The following is a 14,602-nucleotide window of genomic DNA, read 5'->3' as shown; positions in this document are numbered from 1 at the left end:
CAAACTATATACAGCTTACTGTGGTTCATGAGCAAAAGTAAGCAAAAGTAGTAAATATGACTACACCTTTAATGTATACCAAAGAAGTTATAATTATAATAATGTAAAATATTTGTTATATGTATTTAAATGTTTATAAATTCTTGTCATTTTAATAAATTTAATTATCAAGTAGAAAGCAAGAGCTCAAATAGTAAAACTAAAAACATTAAAAATTTAAAATAATGACAGCAAGAACCAACTAATAATTTAAAATAAAACAATTAAATTCAATAAATGTTTATCATTTATTTTAGTAAATGACCACAAACTAAGCTCATTAGAAAAGTATTATGCGTCAAAATAGAAAAAAAATCACACATTGTCTACGCCCCATCGTACGAAACTTCGCGTGTGTGACCCGTGGAACATTATTTATAATTTGGTCTAATTATAGACTTATTTTACTTATTGCAGCCCAAAGTTAGTTAGAAAAGTGCGCGTATGTGCGTCGTCTCCATATCAGTGCATGAAGATAGCGAAAACATGTGTTACGATGTGAATATAACTTGGTGATTTACCCATAAAATAAATGTCAACAAATTGTAATTATATCTTGCGACGAATGGCATATTATTATTAAAGTGTTGTACGAAATTTGCGGAAACGTTGTTTAGATTTATAAATTGAGTGCATTCAGTCTGGGAGCAGTGATATCGACAGTGTAATGAACTTGATTCCACTTCCGGTGTTATCGTGATGGTGTATCGGTAATCGTGATTAGTGTTAGCATTAAACAGGCGGGATGGCGAACCCTAATATTGGGGCCTCGTTTGACCAGAATGACATGACCAGGTAAATTTTATATTTGAATACTTTTATGGTTCAGCTTCATGTTATTTCCCGCATTGCAGAGTAGCCAGAGTGAATCTAGTGTCAAGACACTCCTTCAGTTCATTGCTTGAACTCAACGCCGCGCTTTATCTCGTTACCAGAGCGAGGATATCATATAGTGATTTTACTAATAAGAAAAAATAATATCCATAACTAACATAATTCTAAGCAAGGCTCTTTTGGTTGTAAAATAAATAATAAACCAAAAAGACTACACGCAAAATATTTCTCATCATCAACCAATATTGTTTTTTATTTTTTTTATGTAAGTTGCTACTTGGTGATCTGTTTGTTAAAACAATAATCCAAGATGATAATTAATTTTTGTCTGGTTTGTTTTAAAGATGAGCTTCCAGTGAAGCGTCTCTCACACTGGCTGAAAATGCCTTGCCTTTGCCTTTTCGTTTTAGCCTGCAGAATTGCAAGCTGCCTGTTCCATGTAGCTGCGATGCCAGCTCATTCCAGTGTCTATCCAGTTGGATCTGATACTTTTTGCTGTAGTGTTCTATTTCTTGTTTCACTTTTGGGATGCCGAGGTCAGAGTTGATATATTTGTTGCTTATGTATAATGGGATTTGAAGCATAGATGTTATAGTTTTACTTTGAAATCTTTCGAGTATTTCAATGTTGCTGTGGCTGGCTGTCCCCCACAGTTGAATTCCGTAACTCCATATAGATTAAATTATAGTTTTGTAAATCAAAAGTTTACTATTGGTTGTGGGCTGAGACTTGTGTCCGATCAGCAAATATGTACTGTTTGTACATACCAATATTGTTTGAGTTAATATATTTTCACTGCAATGTTTTTCTTTTATTAGTGACTATAAAATAGGCACATTATTTTAATTTTTTTTTTGCGATTTAAAATACCCTATGGTTGCCTGGAAGAAAACGCAATTTCAGCGATAAGGTCCCCCTTTGTACCATATTCATATTCTTCTACTTCTTTTTTGGGTGTACAATAAAAAGTTAATTATTATTATTAAAATGGGCACATTTTTTCTTTCATCATTGAAATTATCATTCATTGAAAGAATGTGTTTATCAACACACTTCTCGCCTCCCATGTTTAACAACACATTCTTTTCTATTTTCAAAAATAAAATCATATATATATATTTTATTATTAGTTGATTTGATACATTGTGATATATAACTATGATTTGATTTGTTCATTTTTGTAAGTAAATTTATACAAAAAAAAACATCACACAGAGAGAACTTAAGCGGTCTCAAGATGTGTTTGTCACATATTTGGGTAATGGAAATAATTTAAATACAATTATTTTGCTAAGTGGGGTTCAAACTTATTACCATCATATCCACTTAGATGCTGTGCAACTGCGTCTCACCTATTCCAAATTTAAATATATTTGTAAAAAAAGAACATTAAAACACCTTTTCTAATCAAAGAACTTTTGAAGGAACAAATCAACGGACTTGAAGGTATTACAAACTATAATGTGTCAATTTGAACTTCTTTCTGTTGATTGATCTCTTTTGATTGATTGACAATGCACAGCCAAAATAGCATTGTGTAGAAAACTTAAGTATATAATTTAATTCCATTGGGGACTACAAGCAAGCACTAAGACACAAGTTTTTCAGTCTGACTGACAAATTGCAGTGTTGAGTTCCACCAATCACTGCACAATGTCTTTGACAGTTGGGCAGTGTGTGGAGTATCTTAACATTAACACTAAGTTCTCTCTGCATACCTTGTCTATGTCTTGCATATCTTGTCTATGTCAAAAAAAACATGAATTGGTTTGCTTTTTAGAGTTATAATAGGACACCAATAAATGTAAATTGTAGTTCTATGCAAATTCATATTTTAAGTGTGAATTGGCAGTAATGACACACAGAACATGAAATGAATTTTAATGACAATGTTTAGTGCTTCAAACTAGATATGGATAGCTGAATTGAAACTTGTTTGCGCCTATAATTTTTTACTAATTTTTAATCTCTATTTGACAACAAGCAAGTTATAAGTACAGTATACTGTTCCCAGATTCCCAGATTTAATTATCGGCGAAAAGATAAGTGGAAAGAAAATTACACTTCAAAAAATTAAAATTTTTTTTTTTATTATTTTCAATAAAATTATCCTCATTGTGACATTTGAGCTAAAATACAGTTTACAGTAGGCAGTAGGCACGTGAGTAATTGTGCTTCTGTTTATTGTAATTCTAATAACAGATTATAGTTTCAGTGATGTTTTATGACTGTCCTGGTTTTGAAAGACAAGTTAACTGCTTTCTTGGACTATAATGTATAGAATTTCATAATATTTGTATGTATATTTTGTTTTGCAAGTTTGATGTTTTATACTATACCAGCAGCCTGCCAGTGGCTTCACCCGCTTGAACTACATGATTATTCATTTAATAAATAGAATTGATTGATTATTCATGTCAATGACTAATTTAATTTATTCGTTTAGAAACAGCCTTAAATGTAATGTTATTGATTTGAGTAAGGATTTATAATATTCTTTGTAGGAAAAAAAATATTGTATATAGTTCAGAATAAAAATAATTGATTGTAACTAACATTAATTAGAATGTTAACCAAACAGGGCGGCATGGTCGTTATCACGACAAAGCTCTTAAATAAAAAGAAAAAGAAAAAAAAACAATAATAATGATTGCATATGACAAAAAATACCCAAATAGAATCAAATAATCCAATATCTAAATTGAATTCAAAATAATGAAATGAATTGAATAGCAAATCGAAAAAATTAAATTGAGAACCTCTTCCTTGTTTAAAAAGTCGTTTAAAAATACAGATTTATCACAAACAAATACAGATTTATTTTAAGTATAAATATAGATATGGATTGCTTTATATTTGCAGGCAGTCATGTTGTGTTAAATTGAGTTAAAACAAAGCAATTGGAGAAAGTTTGAAGTAAATCGGTTCAGTACTTTCGAAGATTGGTGTGATCATACAGACAGAGATAAAAAAAAATTGCTGTCTATTTTTTTTTTTTTTTAAGTGTCCCTCTATCCATTTCAATAAAAAATATGAAATGTACAGACAAAATATTTTTACTGTATTATTATATACTAGCACAGTAAATGATTAAAAACAATACTTTAAACAGTCGTTTACAATAATTCTAAAAGTCAGTTTTTCCGAGTAATCCATGATATCCTTTGGATCAACTGTAAGACTGTGAAGAGTATACATTAATATGCCATCATGAATTCCAGCTGGTATTTCGGTGGTCTGTCACGAGCGGAGGCGTCGAAGCTGTTGCTAAACGAGACTGAAAGTGGTGTTTTCCTCGTGCGAGACTCCAAAACTATACATGGCGACTATGTGTTGTGTGTTAGGTAAGTATTTGTGAGAGATTCAAACCCATGAAGACAAAATATAATAATAAGATCTGTGAGTTTTGACATCCCTTTACTGGTTAATGCAGTTTCCAGTTAATGTATATTTTAGTATTATTCATTTTTGGAAAGCTTGATATTTGGAATTTCGTTTTTTTTATACAAAAACCTTGAATGTTTATTGTTTTTGCACATTAATTAATTATCAAAAAACAAACCGACTTCAAACAATAAACTTAAAACACACAAGTCTTTACAAAAAATGCCAAAATCCTTGTAAGTGCGCCTATAAAATTTAAAGAGCTCCCTCAATTTTTCCAGGATCCCATCATCGGATCTTGACATCTGTGAGGTCGTTCGGGACGTCTACTGATAGACTGCTCTTTATGAATACTAGTTTATTACTGATACATACACAAAGTACATCTCTTTGACTTACAGATGAAATTAGTTATCACTTTAATGTGTCTATTTATTATATTAATATACTATAGTAAATTAAAATTAAACTAGCTTCAGCAGAGGGAAGCTATGGCAGGTTTCAATTAACTAGTTGCCAATTATTATTTTATTAGTAATTAACTGAGTCGTTATCTACTAACAATGAGTGCTTACTGCTTACTTATACACATACAAGCTCCTAGTGACGTCGCTAGGATAGGAGTTCCGCCACTGAACACGCAATGTCTCTAAAGTTGGGTGAAAACTGGGGAACTTTAACTAGGCTCCTTCCTACTTTACTCTGCAGGATACAATGTGGAACGAAAAAAATAATGTTTTCTACCGTAATAAGGGTTTCGAACCCACACCATTCCACTAACTCACTACTAATACTATACTATTTTAACCTATACATGACATTATTTTTCAGGGAGGACGATCGCGTCTCCCACTATATAGTTAACCGTGTGATATCAGCCGATGGCACCACCAGATTCAGGATCGGCAACCAGCTGTTCGCAGACATGCCAGCCTTGTTAGCCTTCTACAGGCTCCACTACCTGGACACCACGCCGTTGGTGAGGCCACTGTCTCAAGCGAGTGCTCAGGCGACACCTTCCGCGACCCCGCATTTGTATCATGTGTTGGAGGTCGTGATAGCCAAGTTCGATTTTGTTGGGAGTGTAAGTTGAATTTTAGTTTTTTTATAGATTGTTTTTCTATATAACTTAACTATTGTTTTAGCACGATAGATATTATTCAACCGCAACCATTGTTTAGAAGAATATTATACTGTACCTTATGCTGTAACCCGCATAGCAGGGTAGGTAGAGGGAGGGAGGGAGGTAGGGAGATAGAATAAGTATTTTTTTCTCTGAGTTTTTATTCCACAAAAATTTTAACTAATTTTCATTACAACACACACACTAATTAATAAGACTAATTTATAGTGTGGAACTTTTACATCATAAATGCATTGTACAATGTTTAGTACGTCATTGCCAAAATGCTGTAATTTGTTTATGCTATTCTTAATTTTAAACTGATTCTATTAAAAGATGGAAAGAACGTAACATTAACCAGACAATAGAATAGACAAATTGAATCTATAATTTTTATTTATTTATTTATCATTACGCGTTTTGACTTTTTCACTATTATTCATTTTATCAGTAGACAAATTTATTTTATTTATATTCTCCATTTTTAATCATCATATCACAAGAAAAGAAAATAATACTTTCCTTATCCTTGATATGATGATTAAAAATGGGGAACATATTATGTTCCCCATTGTGGATTTGAATTCGCAACCATCATACTCTCTTACACCTAAAAGCTATTTTCATTCACTTTAATTTATTTTGTTTCTGTAATTTTGTTTAAATAATATTAATGAGATTTGCCACTTTTCCTGTAAAATATGTTGCGCATATCATAGAGCCTAATATTATAAATATGAATGCTTGTAAGTTTGCATGTTTGTTTCACTTTCGCACAAAAACCACTGAAAGATTTTTGATGAAACTTTACATTAATATAGCTTATATATCAGAACAACATATTGACTGCAAATTATGGAAAGTTTTATATAATAAAGCAATAAATTTAAGCGAGCGTATCCACGTTTGGGTCGCTAGTTTTAAATACTCTTAACGTATATTTTTTAGCGGAAGTAGACCTCATACCTCCTAAAATAGATCCCCTTAAAGTCTAAACTCTAAACTATGGCAGTGGGTTGATTGCGATGACTAAATATCTAATAAACGTAAACGTTTATAAATAACCAAACTAAATGGGTTTCTATGCCGATACCGCCTTCACTCGATAAAAAATGTACTCGAGTGCGCTTGTACTTGATATTAAAAGTTGTATACTAATATAATATTATATTGAAATTGCTTTGAACATCCGTTTTAAATAAAAATAATGCTTTATTTGGAACTTAAAAGAGTGATATATAAAGTTAAAATTCGGTAATGACTGCTTTAGTAAAGAACAGTGTTGTAAGCAATAAAAAGAAATATTGGAGAGAATATATTTTTTAAATATTGAAAATATAAAATATTGTAACATGAAAGAATTTCTTCAGATTTTTCTTACATTTGTTACTTAATATAATTAATATTTGAATGAAAATTATTAAATTAAATTCCTATTAAGTAACTTACGGAAATTGGCTTATAGGAAGTACATTTGTTTCCTTATATTGCGATTGGGAAAAACGTGGCTTTATTATGATATTTTGAAGTTTATGTTTTACATGTGTGAATTTCTAATTTATAATATTACCAATTAATACATTTTCTTCTATATTTATTTTATTAATATATTTTCTTTATTATGGAACACGTGATAGTCGATAATTCAACGCCCACATTGAGAAATGATCCATTTTTACGTGCCATTATTAATATCGATAAATGTTATCTATCTATCTCGAAACGCCATAATTAGGATTAAGAACTGAACTTAACTTAAATATCTATTATGTTATTTACATACCCCCACTTTAGTAAGATACACGATATACTTAAATTGCGTGCACGATAGTGTGAATGCTCTTATAAAAATATTTATAACAGTCACATAACAGTCTGAGATCGGTCCGAGAACGATCCTGGCCGGCACTGTGGTGCGGATCCTCCCTTGCACTTATCTTTGCCCATCGTGCTATGCGTGAAAAAGCGTGAAGGCGCTACATTGCCCAATTGAGGCACGAGCGTGCGACTATAGACGCAACAGGTTGTGGGTGCGATTCCCACTCTAGAAAATTAAATATTTTATAGGAAATATAGGCTCTGGCAGCTAGGTAAAGCGCGAGATAGTTTTTAGCCACGCAAATGCTTTCAATGCTTCCATGAATCTTCGGAGAGTAGGAAACGAAAGTGTCTTAATGAGAACGGAGTGTCTTAACACCTTCACTTCATTGCGCGATATTGCGTGAAGCTAAAAATTGTAATAGAAAGTGTTCGTAATTTCACCGAATTCTGATTTATAGGAACGTGTTTTGTATACTACATATTTGTTTTTAGATGTATGCCAGTGAATGTTTAGTCTCGGATTTTTTATAGGCGTTCGCGTGATCATTAGTCTACGTTACGCCTCTATGGCGCAGTTGTACAGTTTCACTTGAGATAATTGCTACTTCAAATCTCACTCAGTGAATGTAGAAAGTGCGACTGGTATTTTTTCAGTTTATTGTGATGATATCGTACAAATACTGTCGTGGCGCAGGAGTGAAGGCCAAGAAAATTAATTATTATTTAATAATATTTTCATTTCTTCGCCCTGGCATAAGGTAAGAAAAAATGTGCTGTGCCTGAGGAAGAGTGTCATAAAATGACTAATAATTCATAGTTAAAAAAACGAAAAATACGCATTTATAAACAAACCACATTAATAAGACGAATATAATGAGTACAAAGTCGATATGTTCACTAGTAGGCAATCCAAAGCGGCATCAGCCACCTTCCAAATTCATTATCAGACGAGCTCGATAGCACCACAATATTGTACTGTCATGTCGTGTAGATTACTACATAGAATTGCTAAGTTTCATGATGATATAGAAGTCTGTGTAATTCAGATTCTTAGATATTATTACTTAGTTATAGCTTTATAGCTCGACCTGATAAAACGTGTTAAAAATAGAGACACATTCCTAACCTTCCTTTCTATATGCAGATGTGGTGAGACACAGCGTAGAACGTGGAGAAAAACCTATAAACCTTATTTGTTGATATTATATTATAGTTATATATCATAATATAGAGGATATAATGTATTTCATGTTGTTGTCATCACAATTCCAGGACGCAGACGACTTACCATTCAGCCGCGGTGAGAAACTAATGGTCATCAATCGTGATGAGGAACAGTGGTGGACGGCGAGGAACGCCCAGGGCCGGATCGGGTCCATACCCGTACCATACGTACAGAGGGTAGCTATTATTATATTTTTTGGAGGAATAAGTTTGAGATTTGGTAGATTTAAACAGTTATGTAAAATTGTTTTAAAAAATAATTTGAGTTTTTTGTGGGACATAGTGAATAGATTAAATTCGTATATTTTTTTTTCTATAAAAAGATGTCAGCTGAAACAAGGAAATAAACTTACTGTATCCCGCACATGACAGAGGGTCCCTAGTAACTTAATCTTAAGACACTCACTCACTAATTCCACAACTTGTCACTTTCACAGTTGCACTCTTGCGCCCCCTGCAGGGGGGACTTCCGTCATGATTTACAAATACGACAGAAAAGTTAACATATATTTTTTATATTTGCCAGTTGCTAGACGCAGCAGGCGCCCCGTACCCGCCCACCGAGGCGCTGACCCAGCTCGACCCGCCGAGCCCGCCCACCAACAAACAACCACAGAAGGGAACCAATATGCAGGTAATTATGTAATTTGGTAATTTAAATATATCGTGGGCTTAGATATAAACCTGCTGAATCCTTTTTTGGTTATTATGTACTGTTACATTTTTTTTATAGAAATTAATATAAATAAATTTTTGAAATTGTAGTAATTTTTTGATACTTACATGTATTACGGTATACTTATAGTTTTTTGTTTCTCCTGAGAATTTGTTTGGCATTCTCTGAGTAGGCTTACGCCTTAAGCCGACAATATGTATTTTAAATTAAAATATGCTTTATACTACATATAGTAGGGCAAGCGCCTAGTAAGTTGGATTCGTTTATAGACTCACTCTTTATGCAGTATGAACGAAGAGGGGTGGGAAGATTTGATTTTAGATTTTTTTTACTTTTGTTTATTTTCTATCCGGGCGGCCACGACTCATCGACCAATTCCATACAGTCAGTCATTCATACAAACTTTAATTAATACAAACAGACAAACATGAGACCAAATATGAGAGAACCACCGGTGAGAATAGACTGGTTCATAGCTTACCGCTGTATCCCCCGAGTGCTATGACACTGCCACAACTACTCAGTACTCTATCTACTAATCTGTAATATAATTATATTATTTTCTAGCGGACGTTACCAGCGTTGGCGCGAGTGAGACAGTCGCGAGTGCCCAACGCGTACGACAAGACCGCGCTCAAACTGCAGGAGGGGGACTTACTCAAGGTACTGTACATTTTAAGTGATAATATTATAATAAATATATCTAACTACATTTAACCTGCGCGTTCGCCTCCGCGGTCAATTAGTATTGTGTATGACCTGACGTCCTGTTTTAAACGGGACCGTACCGTTGTTTGCTTGTGTGTCCCGCTGTCCCCACAGACGGCAGGACGTAACAAAGACCCGTTAAGAAATTTTGAACGAATCATGTTTCGCCGCGTCGATTATCGCGCCATGCATATGCACTTTAATTACGCAGTTTTGTAATATCAATATTGTTAGAAATAGGAAGCGGTTAATGATTCTAAAAACACATATTGTCTACTAGCGCACTTGCTTTCTAGAAGTTTCTAGAAGTTCTACGTAATTGTATTAAATGATGTGTATAACCAATAACAGTACTTCACACGAGTTTCCATCCAATAACAGCCGTTGCCTACAAGCAACTGCCCCCAATTCTACTGCTTTAATAGTCTTTTTCACCTATACCTACCTTTTACATGAGTTCACTAACGATATAGATTTTTTTTTTCAGTTTCACACTGTATCGGCTGATAGAGCCAAGATATTACACTCCTTACTCTCCGCCAAATCGTCTTTGGAGAAATTGCATGTTTACTGACTCAATGCTGTGTTTTGCCTCTAAGTCCTCTGACCACTGGCCCATATTATGTTCTCATTGAGCTACCTCGAAATTCTTGTTAAAACTTATTTATGTTAGTCATCTTTGTAGGGACACTTAACTTTTTTCCCCTTCCCAAAGATAATTTATTTAAATTATGATTTAGCAAGGGAGGCGTATAATTATTTGGCAATATTCTTATTATTTTTTTTACATATTACAGGTAACAAAAATGAATATAAATGGTCAATGGGAGGGCGAGCTGAACGGGAAAGTTGGACACTTTCCATTCACATATGTGGAGTTTCTCGACGACCTGCCCAGCTAAATACAACAGTTTACACATTATATACAGTTTAGATTGATAAAGATATTGATTATATAATATTTATAGGTGGAAATTTTAATTTAAGTTTTTAATTTTCACAACTGTCTTTTTTATATTAATTAATTGAAAGTATAACAGAGACAAGATGTACACAGGAACTTGTTAGGCTATCAATTATTAATTTTAAAAATATTTAAAATTATTTTTTTTCTTTTAGTATATCAAATGTCACTAAAATTTTAACACAGACATAGCAGCAGCAGCATATGATATCCATCATATGCCCGAACCATCCATCACAGAAATCCTTTTTTATTTTTTAGCTTTACGCTGTATCCCGGACATATCAGGGTAGGTTCTCAAACCTATTGTTAAAATACTGTTGCCATTAAAACACCATTTTTTTCACCCTTTTCCTATGTATTTTTGAAACATTGTGTGTTGAGTGGTAGAACTCAACGAGGCGCTTTACCTCGTTAACAGACGTAGGAAATCTAAATATTTAATTTCTCAGAGTCGGTATTGAACCCACAGTCTGTCGCGGTTACAGTTGCACGCTTGTGGCCCTGCGTCACGCATTTATGTATTAAATCATAATATTTTCTTTACCAATCTAAACTGTGAATTCTATAATAGTAAACTATTTATACATTTTGAACATTCAAAATGAAGTGAATTTTTTTTTTAATATTATATACGATGGACAATTTTTTTAAATGGTTTTACAAAAAATGTGTCACACCGTTGTTTTTGTCTTAAAGTATATTATTTTCAATAACAGCTAAACGCCAGATAATCGAGTCAATCAATTCTATATACATTTTTCTAAAATGAAATTTGTAGCTAACACAATCTATCGCCTTCTATAAGGCCTATATTAACTGTGCCATTTAGTAATGCAATCATACTAAACGAGCAATGTAAAAAGTATTCATATTTTTCCTAAAGGACATTTTTTAATATTTTATATATATTTTTGATTTATGTTTTTATTTATAAGTGTGACACATACAATAATGTATGCCCACCGATAAGGGCTATGGTTATATATGTCATGTTATATAAAAAAAACTTCTGCTTGCTTCTCATACAAAATTACGCACAAATAAAGCCACTCTTAAACACTATTGCACTAAATACAAATGTACTGAAATAAAACAATTTTCTACAGTTTTTTATCTGTATTTCAAGATATTAATGTAGAAGAGGTCTAACTTACTGTTGAAGGGACAAAATCAAGTTTTTTATTTCATTTGTGATGATGTATCACTTCCTCTCCACTCTTGTAACCATTGAAATAATTGTAAATTATATTAAACTATGAATCGTGACTGGGTTTTTTTAAGTAATTTATTCGGTAAGAATAGATATTTAGTCTACTTATTTTTTATGTACTTTTTAATTTTTGTAAGTTAGACCATCTTTGCCCTAATATCTATGTAACTACTATGCTTTATACTTATATAGGCTAAGAATCACACCTTTTCTATTTCTAACTGTATCTTCTTCACTCAAATATAATTTTTTTATCAATTTTGTAAAGAAATATCTATATTTTTAATAAATATATGTTAATATGAATATTCACACGAACTAAACTTATATAACATTTACATAAAATTACCAAAAAGAGACTAGAAAGAAAGAAACTTTTTATAATATTTTTACAATGCAGCCATTATGCTGAACGTTTTGGGAGTTTTGGTTTTATTAACATAGTTATTTTTACTAATATAATTGAATTACAGATGTCATGAAACATAATTATAGTTCAAAAAAAAAGAAAACTATAAAATAAATTTTCCTACATGCTATCATTTATACGGGCCTAAACTCGAGTTGTTTTCAAGTAACTTTTGAAGAGTTCCATTATTCAGGAGCTGGTTCCATCATCAGACCAGTTTGATGATACCAAATTATTGTATTATCACCTCATCTATGTATAACTGCCAAGTTTCATAAGGATACAATTATTACAAGTAAATCAAATTCAGATTTAAAAATTCTGTATTACATAAATACAAGTAAATCAATTACTTCTTTTAATAAAAATTTATTATAAAACAGTTGCGGAAAGTTATTGCAATGGATGATTTTCATGTAACATGGAATGCAATACAACAATAACAGTTTATGACAAAGTAAATGACATATGTACATTTAATTTAATAATATTAAAAAGTTGTGGCACAACTAACATTTGTTCCCATTACAAGGAATTGACAAAGTTACATCGAAATAGTTATAACTGCTGTATAAAAGTTAAATTTTTACTGTTATATAATTGTAGAATTGAATACTCGGATATGGTAAATAGTTTGAGATTAAGGGGTATTGGAAAGGGTGGTTCAAATCTTACCTAAAGATCTTTAGTACATTGAAAAAATACTTTAAATTATTATTTTTTTCTTGCAATAAGCTAAAAAGAAATTAATTATATATGCTATATACATTTCTGTATTTATAGAAGTTTTGAAGTCAGACCTCTTGTACTGATGGCCTTATTTGTAAATTTATTCAAGGTCTTCATTATATATTTGTGCCTTTAATGAATTTGGTTTCTAAAATGAGTTTTAAAATAATACCTAAAGTAATCAAATATTGCTTATAATTTGTCGTGAGAAGTAAGATGTTCGATTACATTGTTAGAAATGTACCTTTCAAGTGTTACATAACTTAAAAGGTAAATTTCCATAAAAAAAACTAAGCCTTTATGGTGAACGCCACAATGTCTTAATGTAAACGCAAAGTTTGTGGGTGCATTTCCCATTCGGAGGAATGAATTCCTTTGGTAAGAAGACCAAGTACGGCCTTGAGATCCACTACTCTTGAATACTGATCTTGAACCCGATTCATCGGGAACGGAGTTTCTTAATTAGGTTCCCGCTGCCTATCAAGATATATGAAGCAATACACTATGAAGCCAAAAAAGGACATACAACCATTTTCATTAAAGACACAGATATCATGCAATCGGTCTCATAGTTTAAGTTTAATTGCAAATGCAATATTATATTTGTTTATATACATATTATAAGATTTATAGGTTTAGCACTTAAAACTGATTATTAGATATTGTATAATAACTTTCTTTTGCGCCAAAATGGGAAATATTAATATGCTTGCATTTTTAATATAATTAATAATTTGCGACCGTCGAAAATCTTAATATTATTTAGCCTAGTCTGGATCTTTCAAAGTTTTTCATCTTAAAAACACTAATATTATGTTTATCACTAAATGAATATTACTCTAATATAGCTTCTTTAAATAATAAAAATGTATTTAAAATACATGTACGGCACAATATCGCTGCGTGACATGACGCCATTAAGACTTGTTCGAGGAACTATAAAGTATCTTCCGATATAATTATGATAGTCAATATTTTTATAATAATAATTGCTGGTGCAAGAAAGTATTTAGATTAGTATTAAATAACTGGACAAGTTAATTGACATTTAATTTGAGTAGTGGCTGTTGTTTTCTTTGTTACTAATACCAAATAGTAAACATTTTTCGTTTGTTAAACAAAATGTCTTTTTACTTGGCCAGTGTGGGAGTTTGGTAAAAACTGTTCTTCATTAAATATGTACCTAATATTACCTGTGTGTCCGAAAATAAATACCAAATGTTATTCATTGTATAAAATGCTAAGTAAATATATTTTGAGATTACGAATCGTATAATATTATGTATGTTTTATGAACTTTTAAGTCGCGTAAATCGAAATTTGTCTAATTTTTTTATAATGTTATGTGTAACATTTTAGTAATAATAAAATAAAAATTTAGGAAGAAATATTTCATGTTTGTGTTTTAATACTCCCAGTTTTTAACTCTGTACGGCATTAACTTGCACTACTCGACACGCTATGTCTGCAGAAGTCGG

The 14,602-nt window shown here is 31.8% G+C and overlaps 1 protein-coding gene across 1 annotated transcript; it reads left to right on the top strand.

Annotated features, from left to right (window-relative positions):
• The first annotated feature begins 354 nt into the window (after positions 1-354).
• Positions 355-14,519, top strand: Crk (Crk proto-oncogene, adaptor protein). Its single transcript, XM_085201797.1, has 7 exons — positions 355-834; positions 4,095-4,217; positions 5,089-5,341; positions 8,474-8,602; positions 8,952-9,059; positions 9,669-9,764; positions 10,607-14,519. Exons 1-7 carry the CDS (start codon positions 785-787, stop codon positions 10,709-10,711), a joined length of 864 nt encoding a protein of 287 aa, XP_085057923.1. The 5' UTR covers positions 355-784; the 3' UTR covers positions 10,712-14,519.
• The last annotated feature ends 83 nt before the right edge of the window (positions 14,520-14,602 follow it).

The sequence above is a fragment of the Heliconius melpomene genome, chromosome 18 (genome assembly GCF_056956725.1).
Source record: "Heliconius melpomene rosina isolate 202511_hmr_F chromosome 18, ASM5695672v1, whole genome shotgun sequence".
NCBI lineage: Eukaryota > Metazoa > Arthropoda > Insecta > Lepidoptera > Nymphalidae > Heliconius > Heliconius melpomene.
Note: the sequence above shows the minus strand (reverse complement) of the source record. Positions and strands in the feature narration are given on the sequence as shown.

Coding starts and splice junctions, on each gene's coding strand:
- Crk (XM_085201797.1), top strand. CDS start 785: ATGGCGAACCCTAATATTGGGGCCTCGTTTGACCAGAATGACATGACC. Junction 4,218..5,088: donor GACTATGTGTTGTGTGTTAG/GTAAGTATTTGT, acceptor ATTATTTTTCAG/GGAGGACGATCGCGTCTCCC. Junction 9,765..10,606: donor AGGAGGGGGACTTACTCAAG/GTACTGTACATT, acceptor TACATATTACAG/GTAACAAAAATGAATATAAA.